Genomic DNA, 22,315 nt, shown 5'->3' with positions numbered 1-22,315 from the left:
CTCCATTGGAAGAACGAAGCTCTATTTCTTTAATAAACTTTAAGGTCAATGCTTGTAGGGTGAAGCAAGCATTTTTCTAGGCATCTTTAAATTCACCCTGGCGACTCCTACATATCTTTCATGTATATGTCAAATAGGTTGTCTTTCTTTGACAAATTTCCTGCTTTAGACATTGCTAGCATCCCTGGGCATCCTAATCATGTCCCAGGAAGGATGGTACATAGGGTGCCCGTGTTTGATGGTGATCCACTCTCAACAATTGACCACATAGAAAGATTTAATGTACATGCTTCAAGAGAGAAGGTTGTTCACCAATATGTCCTTATGTTATTATTCATGGGATCTCTCGGTGGTAATAACTCATGGTTGCATGATCATGAACCTAGGAGCATCTCATCTATTGAAGAGTTCGTTGATGGCTTCCTTAGACATTTTCAAGTACATCCTACATTAAGCATCCAAGAGGAAGCCTTCATCGAGCATCATCAAGACATTGAGAATCTAAGTAATAAATAGGATGACGAGTTCTCCCTGGGTCCACATGATGAAAAGGACGATCTTGAGGACACATGTGTTGGGAAGAATGAGTCTATGGAAAGTGAAGTTGAGACTAACCTTACCTTTATCAAGGATAGTACTCTCGATGATTCTCCTTTTGAGAACCTTGAGGAAGGTGATCCCATTAGCCCCTTAGAAGATAACATTGGAGAATATTTCCATATCGAAAAAAATAAATGGGAAATTGTTGGCCCTCATTTGACTGTGCTCCCAATTATGACACCGACAAGGAAATGAGGTTGAGAGTGGTCCTCCCTTTCTCCCAAGCATTACTTGCGACGACATATACATCGATACCCCTAGAAAGGAGAAGTATTATTTTCCCTTACATGAAGAAAGACAATTGGAAATAGTCGATTCTCCTTTTAAGGGAAACCTAACCATTGATGCTTATAATGATTCCAGGAGTATATTCAAATCATTTGAACCTCTAGAATTGGATTTTCAGGATCCCGTTGAAATCTCACCTTCCCCTTTTTCCATTGCTCATCATCTTGAGTCCTCATCAAGTGATTCCCTCACCCCTTGTCATATGATCTCAAGTGACTATGAGCCCTTCCCCCTTCAAGGTATAGTGTCAAGGAAGAGCCCCTCATTGATTATACTTTACCTCCTTGGACACACCCTCAAGGTTTTGATCACTCCATGACCTCCCCTCTCCAATGTGACCATCACCTTGAGTGACCTATTTATTGCACCCCTTCTTTCCCTCAAACTTCGTTCCCCTCTCATCACAACCTTGTGGCATCCACAAAGCATGATATTATAAACAATGATTGTGATAGGGAGTTGTTGAAAGTGATATTTCATTCCACCATTGCGTACTTAGAGGGAAAGCCCTGCACTTCTAGATTAGCTTATTCTCCTTCTCCCATGACTTCTTTTTACCTCGAATGGAGATCATATTTTCCCGCCTCCCACCCACTTCATCCTCCATACAAATGCATCTGCATCCGCTTTGGGATTTGCTACATGAGTAATCATACTAGAAGGCATATGTATATTGACATGATGATATGTTGGTTGCACTGGCTTTATGATTACACTTAGCATTAGCATTATCACATGCATGTTAGGGTAGGATGCATTGCATGTTGATTTTGCATTAAAACTAACATCATATGATATTTATCATGGTAGATTAGATGCATCTAAATTAAAATTTGCATATTTTATTTTTATGTTGATTTTACGACCTAACATAAAGCATGTGCGATCATGAAACGTCGTGAAAGCATGTTACCCCGTGTTTTTCATCTATTATATGTGCAAGTAACAGGTCTACAATAACCAAGAGATTGTTGGATTTCTCATGACCTCACGTTCAAGCAGCTCTGCCCACTTCTTCGAGAAATCACATCCCAATTGGAGCTAGATGTTACCCAACATTTTTTGGGTGATATCCCTGGGAGAAAAAAAAATCTCCAAGATGGTCCTCAGCCGACAGACAGCAGCCCCTTGCAGCCACCAACTAGCTCATTGTGCCACTTCTTCACTACCTGAGCCAACCATGTGGTCCCTCGCCCATTTTCCATGATCGTATGTTTGAAGGTGGGCCTCCCGAATCTAAAGGTATGCCTTGTCATTTGGTAATTGAGTATTGTAGTTTGCTTATCATGATCACTTTTGGGCATGGATTAGTGGGGGGATTCTATGGAAAGAAGAGGCTAGGTTTGTGTTCTTGTCCCCTAGACCCCTTTTTGGATATTAACCTTGGATTCTAGCCCCGTGGGATCTCTTTTACTGGCTGTTTGGCTTTAGGGATGGTATTTCATGGGAAACCCTGATTTTGGTTGAGTGGTCCTGCTCCCTATTCGCATATATTACCCCCCTTTCCACTCATTATTACCCCATTCATCATTTCTCCTACTTGGGCCCACATTCCTCCACTAGGTCCACATAGGGCTAGCTCTCCCCTTCCCCTTGCCCACGCCTTGCGTTAGGCTTGGAATGATGCCTCAGAGGTTGATGCAGCTAAAAAGAAAAGCAAAAGCAAAATTGGCCACATTCAACAGGAAAACGTACCACAAAATGCAAAAGATGGTTGGGACAAACACATGAGCTCTACCCATCATCATGGTCATCACCCTGGTTCCTACAGGTTCTATGAGCCTCCTTCATCATATAGGAATCCATGATTGTCTCAACCCCTAGTGGGAAATGAACCACCCTACCTTAAAACAGGGTATCTACTGCGGTATCTCACACATCATGCTATTACCCCTTGAGCCCCGAGTAATTAATTGGAGAAAAAACATAAAAAGGCAAAAGGCATATAAAGGGTGGAAAAATCAAGGTCAGGGCACCTCATGTACCACGATTTCCCCCTCCTATACATCATATACCCAAGTGGGGGCTTCCCTTCTACTAGCTACCCTTGTACCCCAACGTGTGGCCCAGGGTTGCCCCTTCTCATCCCCTACCCCATTCACCTCTTTATCACATACTACCACCTTTTAAAGGATGTACCTCGGACATATTATCCCCTTTAGAAGTAGAAACCACCTAACGGGATACTTCGTTAACCCCATTTGGAGTTTGGAGACATTAGCACATGCCAAAGCCCATTATGGAAGGGCAAGCCATTATGAAGTCCACACTTGTGGTCCATGGTTTGTAAGCTCTTTTACTTGATTTCCAAGATGACTTGTTGTACTGGAAGGCTACGGGACGCATTGGATCTTATGTAGGATTGCAGGTGGTCTCCATTTTGGGTTTGGTCTCCCTATACAAGATCCTAACCCTCTCGAGGGATACATTTGCACATGTAGGGTGTGTGTTGAGAGCCATGGGCCTCCACAGTAGTAGATAGCACTCCATGGACACCCAGTGATGTTCAAAGATTGGCTCAAGAACCACCGATTGGAAAAGGAATATGCACTCGGTTCACCTTTGCCCATCCAACCCCACAAATGTACCATGCACTTGGCAACTAACCCAGCACTTGTACGATGATGTGGCATCACCTACACCATCATATGAGCCCTTACAAATGGTCTACAGACATCTTTGACTCATTTGGAGACCCATGAGGTTATTATTGTGCCCCCACACCCACTGGGAGCACCACAGGTTTATTGTTTGGAAAAGAAAGGGCCACCCCCTTTTCCAGCACTTTTGAGGGTCTTATTCTTCATTGTGGCACCTATGGACCTCATCAGGCCTCTTGGATGGCCCTACGACATGTATTGTTTATCATTTGACCTCTTGAGAGCCTTATTATTTCATTTATGAGCTATTTTGGAGGGCTTGTCACCAAAAGTTAGGTTATTAACACATTATTTTATTTCCAGGGCTTATGTAGGCCTAAGAGACTAATTTGAACTCCTAATTAGTGTATAAATACAAGTGAGATGAGTTCATTTTCTCATCATCGCTTTGGGTTGGATCTCTCTTCTCCTTAGAGAATTTCGCACTTTTTCTAGGATGAAGAATTGGAGCATGGATGAATTTTGATGTTTGGAGTGAAGTATTTTTATCTTGGAGCCTCTTTATTGTCAAATTGTTGATGGTTGGATATGTTCTATTACATGTAAGTACACACTTTTAATGTTATTCTTGTTTTACTTTTGTCATATGCATTGAATGGGATTTTCGCTATAATAGGGCTAATTGTTGCATTGCATAATTGCAAATTTGTGAAATTATTGTTTCTATATAGCATCTCTCAATGTTTGGGCCATGTATGTGAATGAAATCTCCTAGGGATAATTCCACCGGGGAATTTATCTTGATAATCCATCTCTTTTGCCAAGTGAAGTATAAAAGCTTTGAGGTCTCTTCCTCTTGCCCTAAAAGCTAAGTGAAGAAGTCCTTAAGGCCTCCTTGACCGAAATACAAGTTCCTTTCTCATCATTCTCCTAGACTTCATTATCCCCAAGGGATTAAGGCACTAGTCCTCCAATAGGTGATCACTCAAAGAATACTTTTCTTCACCTTTCCCTCTCTCTTCTAGGTCTAGCCAAGTTGGGTCACCTAGGGTATCATTTCCCGAAAAACCTAAGAAAAAATTCAATCTCCTAGCCTCTCCTGCGCTAGTGTGTCCTCAAGACCTCCAACAATTTTGGATCCATTCTGATGGTGGAGTTGTGAGATAACCCAAGCCCTAGCTCCGAGATCAAACTTTGCCCTAATGCTCACCATCAAAACCCCAAACATCAAACGAACAATATTTTCTAGAATTCATCAGTAACCCTAAGTAGACTAGGGTTTTTCACATTAGTATTGACATACCCTTAGGTTAGGATTTTATAGAGAACCTATTAAGGTTCCACAAACATAATGATTTTAATGAGGGTAGATTCAATGTAATGATTAATCTCCCAAACAAGAATCTCTATTATTCAAAGGTCCTAGACATAACACTTGTTAGTAATGTAAAGCAGATTTCTTAGAATGAATGAATATACCTTTATCATGAAGAGAAACAAAACTTATAGTCTAAGACATACCTTTGAGTTTAGACAAACCTTATAAGACATCAATTTCAATAGAACTTCTATGCTTTGTCTTGTGAGGTCTTCTTCATATCCTTTGAGCATATCAGCAAGCTTTTCCTAAACAAGGAAAATATAAAAGAAATGTGATTAGCATCTAGTGTAAACACATCTAGATAGAAAAGGAAAACCAAATATAAAATAATACAAGGAGTAAGATACTTATCTTTGGAAAATGGTGAGGGCTCCCTCTTAATCCAATCTCGAGGGATACTTATAACTTTAACAAAACAATTCAACAATGTTTTTCCAAAGCATGTTAAACCTATAAGTGCTAGAAATCAAAATACAAAATAATCCAAAAACTTGGAGTAGAAGGGCTTAGTAGTATAAATCTGTTATTTCCGATACTTTGGTCTTGTGCTTCTTTGGAGATCCTTCTTCGGAAACATTTGCTTGATCCCTATTTCTCTTTCTATTCCTCGGATTCTCAGGACAATCGCTTCTATAGTGACCCATATTGTGACAATTGTAGCATTTGATTTTAGATAGGTCTATCTTCTTTCTAGGCCCTTTAGAATTCTTGAATGATCCTTTGCTCTTGTGATGAGCAAAATGGGCATTTGAAACTTTCTCCTCTTCATTTTCTTTGTTGTTTACTAAAGAAATTTTGACTTCTCCCTGACTTCATGCATTCCATAGTTGTTTGAATGTAGGAGTTTCCTTCCAACTGTTGAGACCTTATTAGAAGGCACTCCAAGATGTTGGCAATCCTAGAAGTGCAGTGATTACAAGCTCCTTTTTAGGTACTATCTCATCAATTGTCTAGAGTTCATCTCTAATTCTAGCTATTCTCACAAAAAAGGATGTCGCGGTGTCTTCTTTTCTTAGTTCATTCTTAAGACTTGCTATTTGACCAAGATTCTTGATAGTGAATAATTTGGATAATGCCTCATACATCTCTTGAGCAAAATCTATGTTGGATATATATGGAATGAGGTTATCCTTTATTCCATCCACCATTAGTGTCATGGCCAATATTTATGTTTCCCTAAACTTTGCCTTTTCTGCATCACTTGACTCATTAGTAGGCTTCTTTACTTTTCCTTTGACTAAATCCAATACTTTATTCTTCTCGAGGATGAGGTCTATCCTCTTCTTCCATGCCCTGTAGTTGGATGCTCCTTCTAATTTGTTTTCTCCCTTCATTGAGTTAGACATTGTCCTTGAAGATGGTAGGCTTGACTTCTTATATGACCCTTTTGATGACCCTTATTCAAACTTCTTAAAACTCCTTATTCTTCTTTCAATAGATCTTCAAGCTACATTTTTCCTCCTTCTTCACCTTAGCTCTAATACCATGTTAGAAAATCAGAAAGGCAAAAAGATTTTCTTTATGTTGATAATTACTTGTGATAATCTTATGTTTTCTTATGTTCTTCTTTTATCTTTAGTTCATCAAGCAATTACCAAAACAATAACACAAAGATCACAAACACCAAATGTAGGAGGATAGCGAGGAAAAAACCCCTATCTAGGGAAAACCCAGTCAACAACTCTTCCTTAATAGTTTCACGAGATAATCCAAGACTCTTGACCTAGACACAGAGTTCCTCCACACCAAGTCAGCGCTTTCTTCCTTCTGTTGATGATAACCCTTTCAACAATAACTTCGATCTTCCAAAAAGCAACCCAACAAATTCACACGTGTGAGAGAGATGTTCCAGAAATTTGACCTTCCAGCAATTCTTCTCCTTCTTCTGCAACTTCGCACTTTTCCTACTCCTTCTCTTGGATATCAAACTTGTGAGTGAGAGTGTGTCATTCAAATGAATCGAACTGCCCCAATATATAAGCTTCTGGTGAGGTCAAATTTCCCTATTTGAGGCCGACTTGGTGTGGAGGTGACAAATAGCTTATTTTACTCAATAATAAATCTTTTTACATGATTCAAAAGCCCAAGAAGGTCTATTTTAATGGACAGTGACCATAATGACTCAAGACAAAACCTAGAAGTCCTCAATGGGAACTTTGACCTAAAACATGATGACCCAAGCATGAAACTCGTGCTTTAATAAGTCATATTAATAATAATAATAAATTTCTTTTTCTTTCTTTTGATAAATACATTTCATTATGACTCAAATATAATTTATGAAGACCGAACCTAGTTACATTCTTCAACAATATGTTGGAAGAAGAAAACCTTAGTAATGTATGTCTTGGAGATGGATTCATACAATATGTGAAAGGATGTTGATGCAGGAAGTGAATGTCATGGCGAAAGGCCATCATAAAAAGGTAACTTTGATTGATGTTCATTTTGATTTTTGAAAACATCTAGTTGGGTTAAAACAAGGCTACCAAAAAAGGGTTGTAGAAGTCACCTACAACTAGTATTCATGAGATAAGATGGAAGATCCTGAAAGAAAGATGACTTGGAAGAGGTAGTTGTATGAAGATAGCCAAATGATGACTAGAAGATCAATTTCGGATAAAGAGAAGGATGACATGACTATTGATTCTACACAATGCTTCGTTGGAGGGAAGTGATGAAGAAGATGGTCGATGCCCTGCAAGAAGAAGGCTCCGCGATAAAGAAGTTGAAGTTCATGACGTGATGCAGAAAGAAAGAGCCCTACAGGCAACTAATAATACCATGATCTCCACCGAAGAGAGCTATTATTGGTAACAAGTCCCTTGTTAAGAGGGAGCTTGGGTCTATTCCTTTTATAGGAATGAGCAGATCCTCCCTGGTTAAGAGGGTGAGATAGACACATCATTCTTGTCTTCATGTTATGAAGAAAGAATGATGAGGTAGGGCATCCATTAGGCAAGAGTAGTCGAAGAGGAAATTGCATGAGGATGTGTTAATCCAAGATGGGAATGGTCCTAGAAGGACATACCTTGTGAACATCTGGATGGGATATGTGCCTAGAGAGACAATGATGAAGGTGTCTACAAATCATTGTTTCCCCAACATTGTGCTCTATTCTTGTGGAGAGATAGAGTTGTTAGTCAACGCCTTGTTATATGACAATGTTGGTTGATATGATGAGATGCACTAATATAAGCTGAATAAATAGTTTATGAGATGGCTTACCAATCCGACTCTTCTCGTGAGAATTCTTCAATATGAAAATGTGTCCAAGTACCTTGTATGGATTATGAATACCTCCCTAGTTAAGAGGAGTATTGAAATGTGTAACTAGGTTCGGTCTACATAATGTCTAATGTGACCATGTTTTTATGTATTTGATGTAAAGAGAAATGTAGCATGGATTTCATGCTCAAGGTCAATTTTATTTGTAGATCAAGCAACCATTGAGTGTTTATAGGGTTTGTTATAGAGTCAAGGAGTCTATTGAGTCATTGTTATATATGTGAGACCCCATTGGGCATCTTGTATTATGTCAAGAGAAATTATTTGAGTCATAAATTGTGTCAAAGTCACCCTCCAAGACAAGTCGACATGCATAAGAGAAGTCGTCCTACAAGCAGTGATAAGTCGGCCTAATGAACAACTATTCAACCACCATGAAGAAGCATATATATAAAGAGTTCAACCTCATTTGAAGAAGGCATCAATCAAGTTCGATCAAGGAAGAAAAACAGACCTAAAAAGGGCGAAGAAGACGAGAACATATAAAGGAGAAGACCGAAGTTTCTAGACCAGTTTTGGGCTATATTTTTCCACACATGAGAGATATAGGGTATCATCACTGTGACTACAGGAAGAGAAATATTTCAGAATAGTCAAGAAGCCGAAGTTTGGGAGCCAAAGGATCAAGGAAACAAGTCGAGTTGCTAAGGAAGTGGAAGCACCCCAAACAAAGGAGAAAAAGATTTAATTTCTGCCCTAATACAATCACACATGCGAAATTGTAGAAGGTACAGGTAGGCCAAAAAGTGCAGTACTCTAGCAGTGACCAAAATCTGAAGTAAGGGCCGAAAATTGAAGTTGGGAAGCAAGTTTGACTGGTGTTGACTTTGTAAAGAAAGGTTCATCAAAAGGAGGTTTGACTTGGTCTTGGAAGGGGCTTGGTTTTGGGTCATAGGTCTTGGAATTCGTCATCTGAACATTCTATAAGAAGAGAAGAATTCTTGCACGTTTTCCTCTCAATAGGAGAGGTTTTGGCCTTGGCTAGCAGCCTACATTTTGTGTCATTTTGTCTTTCTGATCTTCATAGTTTGGTAGTTGTTTGATGATAAGAACGTAATAATAATCAGGTAAAAGAAGAAACTAATAACAAGTACATCAAGTTAAGTAAAAAAACATCACAAGCAGTTAACAAAGTAAGAGAAATCACCTAATCTAGTTGCCCCTAGATTTCTCAATAAGAGGTGTATGAGGGCATTGACTCCATGATAGAGAAGATAAGGGTGGTTATAAATGCCAAGGAGAATGACCCAGATGAAGTCTTTTACAGAGAAGTAAAAGATATATTGACCAAAAGGTGGAACAAGATGACCACCCCATTGCACCTTTTGGCCTATGCAGTGAATCCAAAATATTATTCTACAGTATTGCTACATGATCTAGAAAGAACCACACCAAACAAAGACCCAGAAGTCTCACAAGGATTTAAGAAAGCTTTTAGAAAGCTATTTGTAGATCTTGAAATTGGGATTCAGATTCGTTCAGAGTTTTCTCATTTTGTGGGATAAAAGGGTTTGGGTGTTGATATTGATTCTATGCGGGACAAAACCAGATTAAGTCCAATTGATTGGTGGAACTACTATGATGGGGAACTTCCACATATCCAAAAATTGGCCATCAGGATCTTGTCAAAGATTGCTTGTTCCTCTTCAGCAGAAAGGTACTGGAGTACATATGGTTTCATTCATTCGACGAAGTGAAACAGATTGGGCTCCAAGAAGGCTGAGGAACTAGTGTATGTTCATTCGAACCTTTGCCTTCTGTCACACAAGAGTGACGAATACAAATTTGGGCCCACCAAACTATGGGATGTGGAACCAGAGTTGCCTGACTTGGATATGATGTTGAATGTCATGTCTCATATGACTTTGTTTGATGAGGAGGCACCAATAGTTGGATCTTCAAGTGGACATGGCAGAAAATGCTCCCACTCCTAGAGAGGATGTGGATCTTAATTACATGGATGAAGACATATTTGATGATATGTAAATGTAATTTATGATGATGTTTTAAACTTTTGAACAATGAACATTGAATACCATAATATGCCATATGATAATATCATAGTAGATTGCCAATCATAGTTCATTTTTTGCTTTGTACTTTGTACTGTGCATTATTAATTTTGGTGATGATGTTGTCATGTTAATGATTGAAATTTGAAACAGAAACTGAGAAACTTGATGGCATGTTCAATGTTATAATAATCACTAATGATGATGACAATGCTTATGCTGAATTGATGATGATGATGATTTGTTTATGTTGAATTCATGATGATGATTATGTATTTTTAGATATAGAATCAAGATTCTAAAAGATGAATGGTAATATGAAAATCTTATTTTGTTATATATGTGTGTGTGTGTGTGTCATTTCCTTGTCGTATCGTATCCAGATTTTTTGAAAATTTGTCGTATCCATTTCAAACCCCATATCCGTATCCGTTTCAGTGCAACTTAGTTTTTCTTCTTTTAAAGTTTCTATCAACAGACTTTTTGTATGGGTTTCTGTCTAAGGTTTTTAAAGGCTATTTTTTAACTGTCTCCTTTAGGATTTTTTATATAAGGAATCTGTGGGAAAATATCTAATTAAAAGAGTTGATCAAGTGTACTTAGATAGTGAAGTTGTATAGATGACTAGTTATGTCTTTGTTGTGACAGGACAGACATGCTCTAAGCATGTAATAAATGTAATTTTGTTTGCATATAATAAAATTACAAGATTTTTTTGAAGAAAAAAAAGCTTCCACATATCTTCCATATAAAATGTTTCTCCTATAGATTCAAACATAGGGAAGATACAAGTTGACGTAATAGAAAGGTATTGCAAACGATGTTTGGCTAAGAAGTTTGTGTTCAATTGTCAATGTAATTGTTTTACACTACATCTTGGATAACAACTCACAAGTTGCAAAAGCTTAACCATCTAAAGAATTTCCCCAAAGATACAAACAGTGTAGATGTATGTACTTTACAATGACAAGGAATGTTGAAAACACCCAGTATTACCAACTTATTTATCATTATAACCGAAGATTTATGTGTTGTAGCAGCTTAGTAGAAATGCCAGAAATGGTATATAAATGAATAAGCCTAGTTTTGTCTTGTAATTTTGGAGGGCTAATATGGGAATTAAGAGTCATTAAGGTTAAGTGGTTAGTTGAATAAAGTAATTTGATTAAAAATAAATAAATAAAACATTTTTGTTCTAAAGTTACCATGTGGAGTTACACCAAATGCAAAAGGTAAGATGCTCTAAAGTGAAGAAAGCAACTTTAAATATGTTTTCATGCTTTAGAGTAGGGTTTGTTTGAGTTTTAGGGGATCTTGTGGGTTTTGTTTCGACGCCAAGCTTGGTGAACATACGTTTCTGTGCCCATTTATTTTCACATTACATATCAGTTTTCTGATTTCAGTTTGTTGTTGTGCCTTGCCATTCAACAAGTTTTCTAACACTTCCAAGCTCAACACTTGATGGATCTATGTTAATTTTAGGCAACAATGGTATGTTCTATGCTTTAGAGAAATTTTACTTCAATTTCTTTATTAGCCCAATGTCAATATCCACATTAGCAATCACATCAACATGATAGTAAAATGCAGATAGAACATAAACATAAATAGTAGAAGACAAGAGGACACAAGATGTGGCACCAGCGAGCGACAAACCCCAATATGGGGAAACCCTTGATCAATTCTTCTTATATTCTTCAATAGTTGAGCAGAGAGAGAGATAGTACAATTTACAAATCTTATAATTTATGATAGCGGTAAAAGAGCCCTAAAGAGAAAAGTCAATGCTAGTCAACAAGGCAGATTTGACCCTCAATAAATTGGTCAACTTCAGTCAACTTCGGCCTCCAAACAGCAAGATGAATCAGCCCTCAAAAAAGCCCAAAATCAGCCCAGTCAAATTTGGTTAAATAGCCAACCTGCGGTCGACCCTAGTTGCAGTCAACACCGGTCAAAGTTAGTGTTTGACCTTGATTTTTGTGCCAAAAAATGTGGCTTGCTCAAACAGAAATACCTCACCCAAAAACACAGTCAAACAGGTCAACGTTGTTGGTCAATGCATGGTCAAATTGTCCTAGAATTTGATCAACGAAGTCAACGCCCAAAAACAAAAATTTCGTCCTCCTTTCCCTCGCAAGTGTGAGAGAGAATGCTGCCCAGAAAAGCGTACCCAATCAATGAGGAGAGAGAGAGAAGTGTGAAGTGAGTGTGTCCAAATGAGGCTAAGGCATCATGTATTTATAGCAAACGTTGAGAATGAATAGACGTGACTGTTGGGCTTCTAAGCCTACATAAGTTTGTTGGTCGACATTAACAATTTGTCCATAGTCAAAATAAATTCATAACTTCATTTGTACATGTCAGAATCAGATGATCTTTAGATCAATCCTACACTGCTCGGAGAGAGGAATCCAAGAAAAATATTAGCTGTCATAAATAAGATGACCCATGTGGAGTTTGGCCCTAGTTGTCAATTTTAACACTCCCTCTCAACTAGGGAGAATTCCATCTGCGAATCCATCTGCCAATTTGTACTATCTTTGCCATCAATGCACTTCTCTGCATTGCTCTGCTCTGGTGAACTATGAAGAAGAAGAAGCGATCGAGAATGTATCATACCATTCTCTACTGACCCGAAGTCAGTCACAAATAAAAAGAGAGTGTCTCATACCACTCTTACTGAACCGAAGTCAGTTCCAATCATAAGAGAGTGTCTCATACCACTCTTACTGACCCAAAGTCAGTTCCCATTGATCCCAGAGCAATATCAGTCATCCTAGCATAGGGAGTACGGTAGTACACAATGCGTCCATCGGTAGTACTATGGTCCCTATCCTCATTTCCCTACTCATTGGCCAGATGAACCACTCATCCTGCCTACATGTTGCCAAGGGGTATCACAAGGGAAGGCTGAACCACTCACCCTGTACACAGCAGACCACTAGGGGAAGGCTGAACCACTCACCCTATTGTTTCTCATCACTCCAAAAAGTACCCCAAGCCCCCCGAGCTCCCAGAGCTCAATGTCCATCTCACACAGGAACCTCATAAGAGGGTGTCTTCACGACTCCAAGTCATTCTCGGAAGGCCAAGAACTTGACCTTCCCCAGGGGCTTCGTCAAAATATCGGCGACCTGCTCATCAGTCCAATGTGATGGAGCCTTATTGCTCCAAGTTGTATCATGTCCCGGATAAAGTAGTACCTGATATCTATATGCTTGAAGCAATCATGAAACACGAGATTCTCTGATAATCGGATCCCACTCTAGTTGTCACAGAGGATCACGGTGGTATCCAGCACATGTCCAAACATCTCACTGAAGAGCTTCCTCAACCAGACAACTTCACTAGAGGTCATACTAGTAGCTATGTATTCAGCCTCGGCGGTGCTCAAAGCAACCAATTTCTGCTTCCTGTTCATCCAGGATATCGAGGCAGAACCCAAGGAAAAACAACATCTAGAAGTGCTCTTGCGATCCACCACACTATCAACCCAATCAGCATCAAAATAACCATGCAGCCTCACATTTTCAGCAGTGTATCTCAATCCATGAGTGATTGTGCCCTGAAGATATCTCAAAAGATTCTTGGCAGCAATCCAATGTATATGATGAGGCTCAACCATGTATTGGCTCAATGTGTTAACTGCAAAACATATGTTTGGACAGGAGTTCACCAAGAACATCAATGCTCCTATGAGTTGACAATACTTAGAAGCATTTCCCAATTCAGGTCCAGCAGCACTACCACATAACTTCTTAAAGTTAAGTTCCATCGGGGTAGTCACAGGCTTGCAGTCCACCATCCCAAATCTTTCCAATATCTTCACAACATATTTTCCTTGAGATAGGAAAATTTCACCTGGATTTTGCCAGACCTCCAACCCTAGGAAGTAGTGCATCGGTCCTAGGTCCTTCATCTCAAATTCAGAAGCCAACTCCCTCTTACATTTGTGAATGAGAGGGTCTGCACCTGTCAGAAAGAGGTCATCCACATAAAGTACCAGAATGAGAGGTTTATCATTTTCAACCAAGGTTTAGATCAGCTTCACTTCTAGTGAATCTCAGCTTCATCAAATAGCTATCGATCCTCTCATACCAAGCTCGGGTGCTTGCTTCAATTCGTAGAGAGCTTTCTTCAACCTGCATACATGAGATTCCCGATCATGAACCTCAAACCCCTCAGGTTGTTCCACATAGACTTCCTCTTTGATTGAACCATGCAAGAAAGCGGTCTTGACATCCATCTGATGTAGGTTCCATCCTTGCGAGGCAGCAAGGGCTATGATCAAGCGGATGGTGGTGTATCGGGCAACAGGTGCAAATATCTCATTGCCTTCCTTTTGAGAGAAGCCTCAAGCAACAAAGCAACCCTTGAACTTTTCTGCACTACCATCAACTCCATGCTTGAATTTGAAGAGCCACTTGGAGGTGACAACCGATTTGTCCTAGGGTCTAGGGACCACATCCCAGACACCATTCTTCATAATTGACGCGTACTCTTCATTCATAGCATCCTTCCATACGTGTTGCTTCACGACTTCTTCTATTGATGAAGGCTCATTTTGAATGATAGTGCTCATGACGGTCAAATATCCTTGATACCTATTCAGCTTGTTGCTTTCACAGAAAGTCCCCCTTGGTGCAATGTGTCTCTCAGCATCTCGAGAGTCTCCCTAACCCATGAGGGTCTCCTTTTGGAGGAGGAGGGCTCATGAGGAGGAGGATCAATCGGACCCATGGGTTCATCAACACCAAGCATCATTTCGTCCTCTTTTTCACCCTAATTTCCGATGTCATCTTCTTTATCCTTCCTTAGGATAGGAAGGTTGTTGATCTTCCTGAGGGTCATATCTTCATCGAAGGTGACACCACGACTTATCTCAACTTCCTTTTGACCAGCCACATAGATTCTATATCCCTTAGAAATTTCACTATAGCCCACAAAGATTCCTTTCTTCCCAGATGCACCCAATTTGCTTCTTTTCCCTTTCGGCACATGAAAATATATGGGGCTTCCAAAAATTCTAAAATGAGAGGCATCGAGGTTCTTACCAATGAACATTTCTTTAGGAGTCTTGGCGTCCAATGCTTGATGAGGGCATCGGTTTTGAACATACACGGCGGTATTTGCAGCTTCAGCCCATAGAAACTTCGGAAGGCCTTAATCATGAAGCATGGAACAAACAACTTCTACAATAGAGTGATTCTTCCTTTCAGCCACACCATTCTGTTGAGGAGTGTATGGCATTGTAGTCTCCCTCTTAATGCCAGCGTCTCTGCAATAATCTTGGAATTAATTGGATTTGTACTCAGTCCATTATCAGTCCTCAATATCTTGACTTTCTTCTCGAATTGGCCTTCGATAAAGGCTTTGAAGTGTCGGAACCAAGTGAACACTTCATCCTTCTTCTTCAAGAATTAGATCCAAGTCTTGCAAGAATAATCATCCGTAAAGGTGAGATAATATAAGTATCGTCCCAAGGAGTTTACGGGCATCATACCAGATATGTCGAAGTGGATCAGTTGCAATATATCTGTGGTCTTGCTATTACTTGAGGGGAATGGTCCCCTTGTAAGTTTTCCTTCATCACATCCCAGACATACACCTTCATGCTCTACTTTGAACTCAGGCATACCTATCACCATCTGTCTCATATCGGGTAGGGCCTTATAATGAAGATGGGCAAACCTTCGGTGCCATAGTTCAGATTGTAGAGATGTGTTGCAAGACATGGCTCCCAATGGACTTCCTCCAACTTGATATAAAATGTCAACCCTAAACCCAAGAGCAAAAGCATCTTTAAAAAAAAAATCCAAACATGTACATTCCCATCAATAAAAGCCACCTTGAATCCTCTGTCTTCCATTGCCGAAATGGACACCAGGTTCTTCTTGAGATCGGGTACATATAGTACTTCTTGCAAATGAACAGTGTTGCCTTGATTCAATTGAAGGGTAACATTCCCTACTCCCTTTACGGGATAGGTGGCATCATCTCCAAGGATGATCTCCAAGTTTGTCTCCTTTTGTATCAGATTAGAGAGGACTTCCTTGTATCCGGTGAAGTGCCTTGAGGCACCACTATCAATCAGCCAATTTCTCAATGTGTCCAGAGGAGAGGCAATGGAGAGGGTCGATATAAGATAGTATTCTTTTTGCTTAATGTTCACAACATTGGATTCTTCATACTTGGAGTTCCTTGATTTCTTGGAGGGTCGGCCATTTCCTTGATGTCCCGCATTCCTTTTTCCTTTGCCATTGGACCTGCCATTTCGTTGGTCGTTGTTGTTGAAGTTGCCCCTGGAATGATTGTGATCATCATCATGCGATGTGTCCCTTCTATTTGGACACTCCCTTGCATAGTGGCCAAACTTATTGCAAACAAAGCATCTTCCCTTCCTTCCATTTTTAAATCCCGGTCTTCCTTGACTTTGTTTCTTTGAACCTGCATTGTTCTTCCTCTTCACAAGAGCAGAGAATGTCGTGGGGTTGCTTCTATTAGAAGGCATTTCTTGCTCAACCATTCTTGTTTCTTCTTGAATGCATCTCGACATCAATTCTTCGAACCCTGGAATTCGATCATTGTTGAGTATGGTGGTTCTAAATACATACCACTCAAGTGGGAGTCCTCCAAGGGTGGTGAGAGTAAGTTCCCTGTCAGGAATGACTTCTCCAATCGAGAGTAGATCATTTTTTATCTCAGTAATCCTCAAGAAATAGGATTGAATGTCCTTGTCCTTGCCCATCTTAATATCCTTCAGCGTATTCTTGAGAAATAAAATTTGATTAGCATTACTAACTTTGAACATGTCAACCAATCTGTCATAGATTTCCTTGGAGGTCTTCAATTCAGAGATATAGGCCACTAGGTGTTTGTCAATGGAATCCCTGATAATCTTCTTCACTTTGACGTCAGCCCTATTGTACTTGATCTTCACAGCAGCCGATGCATTTGAAAGAAGCTCAGGGATTTTACCTTGCACATAATCCATCACTGCTTTTTCTTCCAAGGTCAAATCAAGAGACATCTTCCATCCATGATAGTCAGATTTATCATGGAGCTTGTCTTCAGCCGGGAAGCAGGATGAGGAACCCATTGAGCCTTTTGTCCTTGTCCAACTGTCTTTGGTGATTTCTCTTTCACTCTTGTTTGGGCTTTGTCTTCACCTCAGCGTTGATACCATGTTAATTTTAGGCAACAATGGTATGTTCTATGCTTTAGAGTAATTTTACTTCAATTTCTTTATTAGCCCAATATCAATATCCACATTAGCAATCACATCAACATGATAGTAAAATGCAGATAGAACATAAACATAAATAGTAGAAGACAAGCCAAGACAAGAGGACACAAGATGTGGCACTAGCGAGGGACAAACCCCAATGTGGGTAAACCCTTGATCAATTTTTCTTATAGTCTTCAATAGTTGAGCAAAGAGAAAGATAGTACAATTTACAAATCTGATAATTTATGACAGCAGCAAAAGAGCCCTAACAAGAAAAGTCAACAGGGCAGATTTGACCCTCAATAAATTGATCAACTTCAGTCAACTTTGGCCTCCAAACAGCAAGATGAATCAGCCCTCAAAACAGCCCAAAATCAGCCCAATCAAATCTGGTCAAACAGCCAACCTGCAATTAGCCCTAGCTGCAGTCAACGCTGGTCAAAGTCAGCGTTTGACCTTGATTTCTGTGCCCAGAAATGCAGCCTGCTCAAACAGAAATACCTCACCCAAAAATGCAGTCAAACAGGTCAACGCATGTTCAAACTGTCCCAGAATTTGGTCAACGAAGTCAACGCCCAAAAACAGAAATTTTGTCCTCCTTTCCTTCGCAAGTGAGAGAGAATGCTGCCCAGAAAAGCGTACCCAATCAATGAGGAGAGAGAGAGAGATGTGTGAAGTGAGTGTGTCCAAATGAGGCTAAGGCATCATGTATTTATAGCAAACATTGAGGATGAATAGACATGACTGTTGGGCTTCTGAACCTACATAAGTTTGTTGGTCGACCTTGACAATTTGTCCATAGTCAAAATAAATTCAGAACTTCATTTGTACATGTCGGAATCGGATGATCTTTAGATCAATCCTACACCTCTCAGAGAGAGGAATCCAAGAAAAATATCAGCTGTCATAAATAAGATGACCCATGTGGAGTTTGGCCCTAGTTGCCAATTTTAACAATCTGAGTCTAGGGTGGGTTTTATTTTTTGTTCACACCATTGGTGTGTATGTCTGTTTATTAGTAATATATATGAAGGCAACTTAAATATTTTTATTTTTATTTTTTATTATTAACATTTTGTTTTAATATTTTGTTGTTGAGCTCCACAGCGGTATTGCATTACATTACACATCTCCCTCGTACTGGGCTGTAGAATGTGCATCCCAGCACAATTAGAAGTACCTATCCATTAACCTTTACCAAGCAACCTAACAGTGATACTAGCTGTTAAAATTCACTATTACCTGTGCAAAGGGGGAAAAAGCAAAAGAAAAAAGTCTAAACAAATGTTAAAAACCCTTGAATAAATTTGCAAAATAAGTTGTCATTCCATGGCCTATGTTGTAGTGTACACATGCTCTACAAGTACATATTGGAATTTGTAATGGAAGACCTCATATATCTGGAAAACGTTTATTGGAAAACTTAGAGAGAAACCATGTAAACAAGATGTAACCACTATCATCAAAAGCCCGATTGTGAGCTAGCCCTAAGTTCATTTAACCAACTATGAGCATACTTCTAATAAAAACGCTTTGTCATATATTTGCCTTTTTTACTGTGGGTCTGGAGAACTAAATTAGCGAGCTTGCTCTGCACAATCCACTAATATTAATATAATCTTCAGACGAACAGTATACAGAACTTGAAGAAGCTCAAATGATTGGTATTTTTATGCAGAATTGGGATTTTGTAGCTACACATCTTTAGTGCCTTCACCAAATTAACAAAGACAACCAACACATCCAAATAGGAAGTGAGGCAACAAGAAGCACGGGAAATAAAAATAAGTCTATAGATGTGTCAACCAACAGAGGAGCAATATAAATCCACCTGCCCCTCGTTCTGTAGCCATGGAAGCAATTGACTACGCCTCAGTCCTCACCAAGGGCATATTTTGACGGTTCTTCACAAGAAGGACGATGCAGTGGAGGCACGGTCCTCTATCTTACTCAAACACATCACTTCAGAATAAAATCAGGCCTGGGTCAGGGGACAAACAACTATGCTGAGTTACACAACCTGAAACTTCTACTGTTATTTGCTCTTGAGAAAAATTGCAATCATCTACAAGTGTTTCGTGATTCCAAAGTGGTGGTCAATTGGTTTACTTTAAAATCCACATGCCACACACACTCTCAGAAGTTTATTGGATGAGGTGCTACTGCTCAAATCTAGTTTTGATGCTATATCTTGTCTTCAGATTTACAAGGAGCGGAACCATATGGCAGATCAGCTATCCAAAGAAGGCGCGCAGCAGACGTTTGACACTTAGCAGGTAACAGAAGAGAACGACTCAGAGCACTTCCAATACTATCACGGACCTTTCATTGATGATGTGCAGGCGCCTGTGCACATAGAGGAATGACTTTTGATATTTTCGGTATTTTTTGGTTCATCAGGGACACTTGCGGACAGAATCAACACTAATCGCCCACAGATTTGTATAGGTTTTTGGATGACTTTAATATTTTTAGCAGTTTTGTATGTACATGTATATATCTCCTAGGATGAACCAACATTGCAGTAGATAACACTGTCACAACAGTGTAATTGACTTTGATATCTATGAATCATATAGCATGTAATTTTCATCCTGGAAATTACGATTTTTCCTGGAGGAAAAAAATAGAACAGAGGAGCAAATATCAATATGAACAACATCCGCATGAGAAATGGAAGGAATATCTCTAGGATATAATGCAGGGGAATGGAGATCATGATTTTTCGATTCCCTAGGGTCCATGAATTTTATTCCCTGGGATAGGCACTGGAGACCAGCATGAGCAAAATTATAAATAGACTGATGTGTTGATCCAGAATTTGTAAGTCGCTAGTAAAGACCTCCCAAGCCACAGTGGCAACGTGGGTGCCTGACAAACATGGAGTTCCACTTGAGCCCTAAGCTTGGCCGGGTCAAAATCAAAATCAAATCACAGTCCAACTTATATCACATTCTCCAGCAGAATCGGCATGGACCACTAGTTTACACTCATACCATTCTTTTTGGACAATTTCCATGTCCTCGTGTATACCAGAATTAACAAAAATTTACTCAAACTGTGAATTTGTTATATTCATTCTAATCCTAATCCTAATCCTAATCCTAATGCAACGCCATGCCAGATAAAACACAACGTGACAAAAATACCTTACCTCGTGATGGAAAACATCAGGACTTGGCTGCCTCTCATGACCGAAAAGAAACATAAACAATATGAATAAAAAGCCTCCAAGAGCTGCCCAAAATCCTCTGGACAGACGCCTCCGCGCTGGGCGCCTGAAATCTGTAGCTCTCCGCCTCATTTTTAATATATATATGCTCAGATATAGTTATATTCCTATTTTTCTACAGGACCAAATCACTTATGATTGCCACCTGCTTCATATTGATAAGAGCTGCAACGATCCACAGGAAGAAATGAGAAGTAAGAACAAATTTCCTTAACAAACATCTTCTGTAAATTGCATAAAATTGTTCTTCAGGGCCATCTATCCTCTTCATTGACCTCCTTCCCCGAGAGCAGTAAAAGCTCATTTCATGCCCAAAAGTACTATGCCCTGCAGATCTAATCACTGAATTCTGTAAAAGCTTAGGCCCAATGTTACTATTGGCACAGCCAACCTCCATGACAAAAGCCTGGCATTGCCAGATCCATTAGGGACGATCCCGTCAACTTGATGTATCTCAAAACTGATCACGGCCACCTATGTGAGTGCCCACATCAATACCAATGCTTATCCCGATATTCTAGCTAAAATACCTGTGGGTATTCACCATTAACCCATATATTTTACTATTTTTCATTGCCTCCTGATAGTGTTGGGTGAGTTCTTACATCTTCCAATTTTATTGAAAAAAAATGGGTTTTCCCCTTTTTCTTAAATGTTTTCCTCTCCTCTTGGGATTCGGATTCTTCCAAAAGCGCTTGGAGGTAGGATCTGACAAAAGTCAATACCGGCGAACAAGCCTTGTACCAGCTATTTTAATGGCTAATTGTTCTCTGACTTGCTTCTATGAGGACAACCATGTAGGGCTGGCTGTGAGCTATTTTAATGGCTAATTGTTCTCTGACTTGCTTCTGTAGGAAGGACAACCATGTAGGGTTGGCTGGCTGTGTAGCTTGGTCTTCTTTACTAAGTTAAACCATGTGCATGTGCTTACCTTTGGGGTGGCAACCAGTGGCGATTCCATCGTTTTGTCCATGTGGAGACGTGGGACTTTGACGGGATCTCACAGAATCTAAAAACCGTATTACATTTCTATTGGTTACTGCTTCATGTTCTGTTGTTTTACTGCAATTTTATCTGTTCTTCTTCATTTCCTTTTCGATAAAATAATATTTTTTAATTTTTCAATTTTTTTAATGGGTATGAAACGTAGAGAAAACATAATTTAAATGTTTTATATTTTTATTTCAAAGGAGAATGATGGTTTTTTTTTTCATCAAGTTTTTTTTGGAAGAAAACTTATTTATAGCAATATCTCCATGCTAGTTCCCATCATTTTCCTACTTAAAAGCTAGGCATTCTCAACACCTTAGCCACTTGGGCGTTGCGAGTTTTTGACGAAAATCACCTTGAAGATGAGAAAACTCACCTCAAAGTTTTTAATAAGAATTGTTATAGTAGGTCTCAAGGTCTTAGGGCTTTTCTAAATGTTGAAAAAGGTCCTAAGAGTAAGATTGACCCCAAAGATTGGTCTTCTGGTGTTCATTTTCCTTTTATTCAAGGGGCCATAGACAAAATCTGTAGGATCTTGAAGAAACATAAGGTTCATTCTTCTTTTAGGCCCCTTAACACTATTCGGAGTTCTCTTCATTCTGTTAAGAACCCGGTTAACCCCAAGGATGGAAAGGGTGTTTACATCATTCCCTGTTCTTGTGGAACTCCTTATATTGGTGAGACCGGTCGATCAAT

General features: G+C 39.5%; 1 protein-coding gene across 2 annotated transcripts in view; it reads right to left on the bottom strand.

Annotated features, from left to right (window-relative positions):
- Positions 1-21,653, bottom strand: part of LOC149208624 (hexosyltransferase GAUT11-like) — a 39,031-nt gene extending 17,378 nt beyond the window's left edge. The window contains exons 1-2 of one of the 2 annotated variants that reach the window (XM_089396129.1): positions 20,552-21,653; positions 5,028-5,114 (exon numbers count right to left, since the gene is read on the bottom strand). In XM_089396129.1, the coding sequence (XP_089252255.1) occupies positions 5,028-5,114; positions 20,552-20,701 (237 nt within the window). In that variant the 5' untranslated portion in view covers positions 20,702-21,653. The remainder of the gene's footprint in view (positions 1-5,027; positions 5,115-20,551) is intronic. The other variant, XM_089396130.1, reaches the window with a different exon arrangement.
- Positions 21,654-22,315: the final 662 nt, after the last annotated feature.

The sequence above is a fragment of the Pinus tabuliformis genome, chromosome 1_2, assembly GCF_031772625.1.
Source record: "Pinus tabuliformis cultivar Carrire ecotype Pingquan chromosome 1_2, CPIR1, whole genome shotgun sequence".
NCBI classification, from domain to species: Eukaryota; Viridiplantae; Streptophyta; class Pinopsida; order Pinales; family Pinaceae; genus Pinus; species Pinus tabuliformis.
The sequence above is the reverse complement of the archived record's forward strand: the minus strand, read 5'-3'. Positions and strand labels throughout refer to the sequence as shown.